Source organism: Mandrillus leucophaeus, unplaced genomic scaffold (genome assembly GCF_000951045.1).
Source record: "Mandrillus leucophaeus isolate KB7577 unplaced genomic scaffold, Mleu.le_1.0 Scaffold3, whole genome shotgun sequence".
Taxonomy (NCBI): Eukaryota; Metazoa; Chordata; class Mammalia; order Primates; family Cercopithecidae; genus Mandrillus; species Mandrillus leucophaeus.
In genome coordinates, this window is record NW_012103142.1 from 6,203,563 (window position 1) to 6,212,053 (window position 8,491).

The 8,491-nt window shown below is 38.8% G+C and overlaps 1 protein-coding gene across 1 annotated transcript in view; it reads left to right on the forward strand.

Annotated features, from left to right (window-relative positions):
- The window catches only part of DNAH8 (dynein, axonemal, heavy chain 8), a 349,054-nt gene that overhangs the window by 39,933 nt on the left and 300,630 nt on the right, over nt 1-8,491 (forward strand). Inside the window, exons 11-12 of the mRNA XM_011986894.1 lie at nt 3,104-3,211; nt 6,325-6,426. Coding sequence (XP_011842284.1) covers nt 3,104-3,211; nt 6,325-6,426 — 210 coding nt within the window. The remainder of the gene's footprint in view (nt 1-3,103; nt 3,212-6,324; nt 6,427-8,491) is intronic.

Genomic DNA, 8,491 nt, shown 5'->3' on the forward strand with positions numbered 1-8,491 from the left:
TGGTGTTGGAGAAATGGGGCTGTTGCTTGGCTTACTTGGTAGCTCAATGACTTAATTCCCCAACTTTACAATACGAGCAATTAAAATTTCTGTCCAAGAAGAATTAAAATTATTACATGTCACAAGCATTTCGGATTGCTCACAAGATTTGAAGATGCAAATATGAAATACACATAATACCTAAAGCCTGCTCCAGGGTTACTGCAAGTAGCTCTTGATGTGAAAAATAATAGAGGAAGTGACTATGGCACAATGTTCACACTTGTCAAATCTGGTGATGGGAGTAGGTGGTCATTATATTATTCTCTGTACTTTTCTATATATTTAAAGCTTTTCAGTATAAAAAGTAAACTCGAAAGAAAGATAGAATACTCTTTATTGCTATCAAGACTCCAAATTTTAAGGTATACTGATTTCAACTTCTTGATTCAAAAGACTTGTTTTAATTCATATAATTTAAAAATCACTTAGTTCTTACGTTTTTTTCATCCTAGTAATTTTAAAAAACTTTGTTCGATTACCCTAACCATGGATGTACCTTATTATTGTTATTTTGTTGTTGTTGAGCTTTTTATATTCTCTCATGTAGGAAGGTTTCAAGCATTACCTTTAGAAATGACAGAAGTACTAATAGTATTGAGTCATATAATTGCTTCCCACTCATACACCCACTATATCTGTACTTTCAACAACTCCTTTTCCCCCTCATTTTCTTTATTCTGATTAAAAGTAACCAGCAATTGCTGTTTAGTTCATAACTGTCATTTGGGTAGGAAAAGTGTAGGGGATTCATGCTTCCATTTCTGCTTCATAAGTTTTATGTATGTTTCATTTTTTTTTTATCACCCTGGTATTGCGCTTTAGGCATATCTTACTATTATATGTTTCACATATAAGATATCTGAACACTGTGTATAGATGGACAACAGCAGTGCACTCAGGGAGCCACTATTATAAATAATGATGTTTAAAGTTCAGATGAAGGACATTTTCCTGAAGGACCCATTTGATGCCATCCCTGAGCCCTCTTTATTGGAGTTTAGTGGTCTTTGTAGACATGGCTTAGCAAAAGTGGAAGGGACTCCTTCTAGGCATATTTTTATTAGGATCTTTTTGATCTACAGATACCATATATAATAGGAATTCTGACATACAAGGTTAACTATAAAGTAATGATGTTAATTTCCGTAAGCCACATAAAACTGATTTAATTATTCCGTAGTGACACCCCACGTCTAGGACATACCATACACTAATCAGTAGTTGTTTTTCTTGGCTGTATTTCTTCCATTGCCAATAAAAAAAGTCTTATATATTTTATCTTGTCCCATCAATTAAAAGGAAATTTCCTTGAAGACAGGGATGCCGTTGGCTTTGTCTGTTCTTCTGTAGTGATTTGCATCATGGTTACAAGCAGGGTCTCAGAATCTCTACTAGGTAACTTGCAGCTGCTGGATCTTAGGCAAGGGACTTAACTTCTCTACCTCTCTGTTTTCTCATTTGTAAAATGGGAACAGTGATAATGCTTTCTTTCACTCCCGTCCATGTGAAGAGACCACCAAACAGGCTTTGTGTGAGCAATAAAACTTTTTAATCACCTGGGTGCAGGTGGGCTGAGTCCGAAAAGAGAATCAGCAAAGGGAGATAGGGGTGGGGCCGTTTTATAAGATTTGGGTGGGTAGTGGAAAATTACAGTCAAAGGGGGTTGTTCTCCGGCGGGTAGGGCGGGGGGTCACAAGGTGCTCAGTGGGGGAGATTTTGAGCCAGGATGAGCCAGGAGAAGGAATTTCACAAGGTAATGTCATCAGTTAAGGCAGGAACAGGCCATTTTCACTTCTTTTGTGATTCTTCAGTTACTTCAGGCCATCTGGATGTATATACATGCAGGTCACAGGGCATATGACGGCTTAGCTTAGGCTCAGAGGCCTGACACTTTATTTTACAGATTCTAAGACATTTTTTCACATTTTAGTATCTCTGAACTTAGGACATACTTTAGTCAGTTAGGTTTTATGAATTGTGGTTGTGACTTGATACTACCTTATATTATTAGTTCTGCCCTTGAGGGTGTTTTTTTTTGTTTTGTTTTGTTTTTGATTTTGGTACCATTCGTATGAATTCAGACTGCAGTTGAGTAGCTGTGCATACATTCTCAAAGAAGCTTGGTTTCTTTCCTCCTCCTGGTAGTATGTACATTTTGTTTCTCTCTTTTTCTCCATGGTTGGTTTATTTCATGCTTACCTTAACAGGGAGGGCCCACTGGTGGCCTAGTATTGTGTAGGAGTTAGATTCCTCGTCTTGGGTGTCTTTTTTCTTTCTCAATAGCACAGAAAATAATGGTGCAGTCTTACAATCAGTGATGTTTTATATCTGATGTAATCAAACCTACCTTTCATGGTTATTGTCAGCATATCTTAGGATAACATGCTAATGCTCTTAGCCTGGAATATAGTAAGCATTCAGTTTATGTTTGCGATTGTTTTATATCCTTGTTGTTCTTGTTCTGCTTTGCTCTATCTTGTTCTACTTGTTTTACTTGTTTGTGTTTATCTCTTCCACTCTGCTGTGAGCTACTCACGAAGAGGTTTGGATTTCTTCCAGTATCTTCAGAGCCTAATGGCACTTGGTAGGATTGCTAAAAGGTGAACTGAGTTGCATAAAAGAAAGTGAGTGCTAGTCTGATTTCTATTTTAGCTAGGTTTCTGACCATAAGAAAGTCACTTTACCCCTCAAGGTACCAGTTTCTTCACCTTTAAAAAAAGCAGAATGAACTATTAACCTTAAAATTGCTCTCACCTCTAAAATTTAATTTTAGATAAACTTTTAAGTGCAGATTTACAGAAAAGTTGCAATGATAGCGCAGAATTCTCTTTACCCAGTTTCTCCTGTTAACATCTTGTATTACCTTTGTTTGTCAAAACTAATGTCCTATTATCTGTTCCAGGGTCTAGTCTAGAATACTGCATTGCATTTAGTAAAATTTGACTTTAAGATTAAAATGCTGTACTATTTTGTGCATGTTTAGAGTTTTGAGTATTATAGAATATTGGTTATTAAAACTATATGCATATGATGGAATTCACTTAATTTGTTTCAATGTTAGGTTTCCATGGCACATGGAATACAAAATTTGATTAATGCCATCAGAATGATTCACCGTGTGTCAAGGTATTATAATATCTCAGAGAGAATGACCTCATTGTTTATCAAGGTAAGTTTCTGTGGGAGGAAATTACATGTTATCCTGTGAAAAAGTTAGCAAATCTTTCCTTCCGAGCCCTAGGAAGGGAACTGGGAAGCCTGAGCGCCTCTCAGAGTTTTAGTACTTCCAGTGGGCAAGAAGAGAAAGGCGCTGACTGGACTCGGTTGTACTTAATTGAAGGGAGTAATTGGTACTCTTCTGTTTATCAGGTGTAAGCCCCAATACTTAAAGAAAATGTGCCTGGTGGCTTTTTAATTTATTCATTTCAAATAGTTTTGATTCTACCCAAGAGATAGTAGTGTGTTTACTATTAACAGTGCTTCTTTAGCTACTCCCATCAGCACTATATTTTGTGTAAAATCTTCCTGTGTAGCACCACATGGTTAATTATTTAAAATAATTTGAAAAATTACTCAAGCAACACATGAGACCAGGCGTGGTGGCTCAGGCTGTAATCCCAGCGCTTTGGGAAGCCAAGGTGGGAGGATCGCTGGAGCTCATGAGTTTGAGACCAACCTGGGCAACATAGGGGGACCCTGGCTCTACAAAAAAAAATGTTTTAAAGTTAGCTGGGCATGGTGGTGTGTGCCTGTAGTCCTGGCTATTCCAGAGGCTGACGCAGGAGGATCCCTTGAGCCTGGGAGTTCAAGAATGTGGTAAGCTGTGATCACACCATGGCACTCCAGCCTGGGCAAGAGAGTAAGACCCTGTCTCAAAAAACAAACAAACAAACAAAAGACCCAACAACAGGAAAAAAACCCCACATGAATAGAGTTTATTTCTAAATTATTCAAGCACAACTAAATATATAAAGTCACAGTCACATTTTAAGTTTTTTTAAAAAGCAAAGTATAGGTTTAATCACTATGTCCTAAATACGACAAGACTCTCAGAATCCTTCCTCTTTACCAGTCTCTCTCATTCTTGTCATATATGTCCCACATTGAGATCATTTTTAGTTCTGAGAAAGATTCTTTGCTTGGCTTCTGAATCTTCTGGTAGGCCCATCTGTGCACTTTCTAGTAAAATCTAGTTTGAGCAAAGAACCCTGCTAAGTCAGTTTAGCAAGAACCGCCCATTCTCGATATCTGATGACTCTAGATATCTGATCAGGTTTTCATTCTCCCCGACCCCCCAGGTGTTGTCAGATCACTTTGGCCTGTCTTCAGCAAGAATCCTGTTAGGTCAGTTTAGCCAAAATCCCCCTTACCTCTGATGTTTCCTCTTAATAATTTTCCACCCACTGACCCCCATCCTGCCCCTTGGCTGTACATTCCTGCTTGCCCACACTGTGTTCAGAGTTGAGCGCAATCTCTCTTTCCCGCTGCAAGATCCCATTTCAGTGGTCCCTATACCTATCACAAGGGTCCTGAATAAAGTCTCTTGCTATGCAAGTATCACTGAATACTTTTTTTTAACAGTTCCATATTATTCTTAACATTTTTTTCAACATTGTGAATCAACAAGTATTCAGACTAAAATCCAAGTATTGCTAATTTATTGATCACCACTGTTTTGTGATTCCCACATCTTTTTCCTTCTTGGATTCATTATTTCTTTTGCTGAAAAAAGTTCTTTCAGAGAGGGTTTCAGGGTGGCGAACTTCCTGGATTTCTACATGTTTGAGAATCACTTTCATTTTGTGTGATCACTCAGATGCTGGTGTGACTTGGATTTTAAATTCGACATCATTGTCTCCTGGGAAGTTGAAGATATTGCTCAATCATTGTCTAGTATTCAATATTGTTGATGAGAAGCTTGGTGCTAATCTGATTCTTGTTTCCTTTGTAGGTAACTGGTTTTATTCTCCCAGGAATCTTTTAGGATTTTTTCTTTATCTTTGAATTTCTAAAATCTCAAACTTTTTCTTTTACATTCATCTCATTCTACACTTGCTGAGTTGTCTCAATCCAAAGACTTTCGTTTCTCTTTCTTTTTTTTTTTTTATTTTGAGATGGAGTCTCGCTGTGTCACACAGGCTGGAGTGCGGTGGTGCGATCTTGGCTCACTGCAAGCTCTGCCTTCTGGGTTCATGCCATTCTCCTGCCTCAGCCTCCCAAGTAGCTGGGACTACAGGTGCTTGCCACCATGCCCGGCTAAGTTTTTGTATTTTTAGTAGAGACGGGGTTTCACTGTATTAGCCAGGATGGTCTCGATCTCCTGACCTCATGATCTGCCCGCCTCGGCCTCCCAAAGTGCAGGGATTACAGGCGTGGGCCACTGCACCTGGCCTCCTTTCTCTTTATTCCTGGGAAACAGTCCTCTTTTGCCTTGGATTATTCCTAGTTCACTGATATGGTTTGGATATTTGTCCCCTCCAAATCTCATGTTGAAATGTGATCCTCAGTGTTGGAGATGGAGCCTGGCAGGAAGTGTCTGGGTCATGTGAGTAGATCCCTCATGAATGGTTTGGTGCCCTCCCTGTGGTAATGAGTTCATGCAACAGCTGATTGTTTAAAAGATCCTGACATCTCTCTCTTGCTTGCTCTCATACAAGGCCAGTTCCCACTTTGCTTTCGACCATGACGGTAAGCTTCCTGGGGCCGTCATCAGAAGCAGATGCCGGTGCTATGCTTCGTGTACAGCCTACAGAGCTGTGGGCCAAATAAACCTCTTTTCTCTATAAATTACCCATTCTCAGGTGTTCCTTGATAGCAGTGTAAATGGACTAACACACCTACCCATTCAATTTATTCTCTCCCCTTGCATCTAACTTCCATTTCTCTTAATTTTTTTCTTCCGTCTTTGCCCTTTTCTGGCTCACTCATTTGCTCTTCATTTTTGTACCAATTGATGTTCAGTTCATCAATAGAATTTCTTTTAAAATTCTGAGAATGAAAATTCCAATTTCAAGTTCTCTAGTTTTTTTTTAATGTTATTATTATTATTTTTTATTTTTAGAGACAGAGTCTCATTCTGTTTCCCGGGCTGGCCTTGAACTCCTGGGCTCAAGTGATCCACCCACCTTGGCCTCCCAAAGTGCTGGGATTACAGGCATGAGCCACTGCACTTGGCCCATAGGTTTACTCTTTATCATGTTTTTGTGCTTGTGGTTTGAAATTTATATATAAATATTATTTCTCTTTTTACATATAATTATTTTGTACCTGTATTTATTTTAGGTAACAAATCAAATGGTAACAGCATGTAAAGCATATATTACTGATGGAGGATTAAACCATGTATGGGATCAGGAAACGCCAGTGGTACTAAAGAAAATTCAGGTTTGTAGAAGTACTTTTATTTTCATAAATTAAATCTTTTCCCATCCTGCCCAATTTTACTTTGTTTATTCACAAAATATGTTAACTGAAAAAACTTCCTGCAGAGTAGTGTTGAGAATATAAAAAGAATACAATTCTCATTATCTATTTCCCTTTATATTTAGTGCTTCTCTTAGGGTATAATTTAATTTTCATCTTCTCCATGGCTGCCTGTGTTAGGCTCCTGTGTGCCATTTCATATGCTCTGGCCACTACATCTCATTCCAGCCCCTGTTGTAATTAAAATTTTTGCCTTTTTTTGCACTGATTAGGATTACCATGTATCCTTAAATAAACACGGTTGTAGTTGGCATCCTAATTTTGATCCTGGTTTAGAAGACAATGTTTCTAACATTTCCCCGATTTAGTTGGATGCTTTTGTAAGTTTTAAATATATCTTCGATCAGATTAGTTTAGTACCAAGATATATTTTTTAAAGTTATGAATGAGTTTTGAAAAATTGTCTTCTGCACATATTGATTGAGATGCTTATAGAATTTTGCTCCTCAGTCTGTTAATGTGATAGATGACATTTTTAGACTTTCTAAAACTGTCCTAACGTTTCTGGGATAAACTCAACTTGGTCATGGTGTAATTATCTTTTTAAAAGCCACTCAAGTTCAGTTTGCTACAGTTTTGTTTAAGATTTTCGGGAACTGTATTGGTGAGGGAGAGAGCCTATAATTTTCCTTTCTCATACTGACCTTGTCTGTGTTTTTGGCATTAATGTCTCAGAATGAACGGAGGGTGGGGGGAAGTATTCCTTCTTTTTCCATTTTCTGAAAAAGTTTGTATAAAATTAAAGTGACCTGCTTATTGAAAGTTTGAAAGAAATGGCCACAGCAAGAAGGCTCCTTCTGGAAGTGGTTATTGGTCATCTCTGTGTGCAGGTTCCCTGGTCTTCGTAGTGCCAAAGTGTGTGGCTTGAACAGGGAGGTCAAGTTTGAAAAGTAACGCAGTGCCCTCCACCCAGGATGGGAACCATTATTCCTGCAGGCCTGGTGCTAACTGCCATCCTGGCCAGGGCACTGCTATCACCCTTGCTCTGACCTCTGAACTGGAGGATAAGAAGAGGAAGAATTGCATTTAGTGTTTCTCATGCTGAAAACAGTGGATTCCAAGGACTGGAAGAATCAGGATCATTATGCAGGTCTTGGACTTAGCCATGTAAGATACAAAGCTACACAGAGACACATCAAAGCAGCTCATAAAGCAGTGGTTTTAAAACATCATGGAAAGCAGCCGGTGAACCAATAAAGGAAAAAGATAATGACTACTTCACTTGCATCACTAAAATTATAAAATGTATGACCCAGTGAAAAGAGGAGCATTTAACAGTGTAGATCATACATTTGGAAACTCAGTTCCTTCTAAAAGTGAAGCAAGGGACAGTTTCTTTGAAGTGTTTTTCCCACTATTCAAAAATAATTCCAGATGGTCAAAAAAAAGTTTCTAAACCTGGTGTTATGAATCCATCATTTTATTCCTTCTGGTGTAGTTTTTATGCTTGGACAGAATTTTCTTATTTAAATACAGAAGGAAGAAAGCAGAATATTGTGACAAGAGAGGGATTGAAAAGAAGAACAGAGCAACAAGAGCACAAAGAAAGAAAGAAGAAATGAATTGAAAACATTAGTAGATAATACACATAGCTGTGATACAAGGATAAAAAAATTCAAGGAAGAGAAAGCCAAGGTCAGGCGCAGTGGCTCATGCCTGTGACTCCAGCACTTTGGGAGGCCGAGGAGGGTAGATCGCTTGAGCCCAGGAGCTCGAGACCAGCGTGAGCAACATGATGAAACCCTGTCTCTACAAAAAATTAGCCAGGGCTGTTGGTGCACACCTGTAATCCCAGCAACTTGGGAGGCTGAGGTGGGAGAATTGTTTGAGCCTGAGAGGCTGAGGCCGCAGTGAGGTGAGCCATGATCGCGCCACTGCACTCCAGCTTGGGTGACAGAGCAAGACTCTGTCTCAACATAAAAAAAAAAAAAGAGAGAGAAAGCCAAGAAAGAAGCAAGATTGAAGA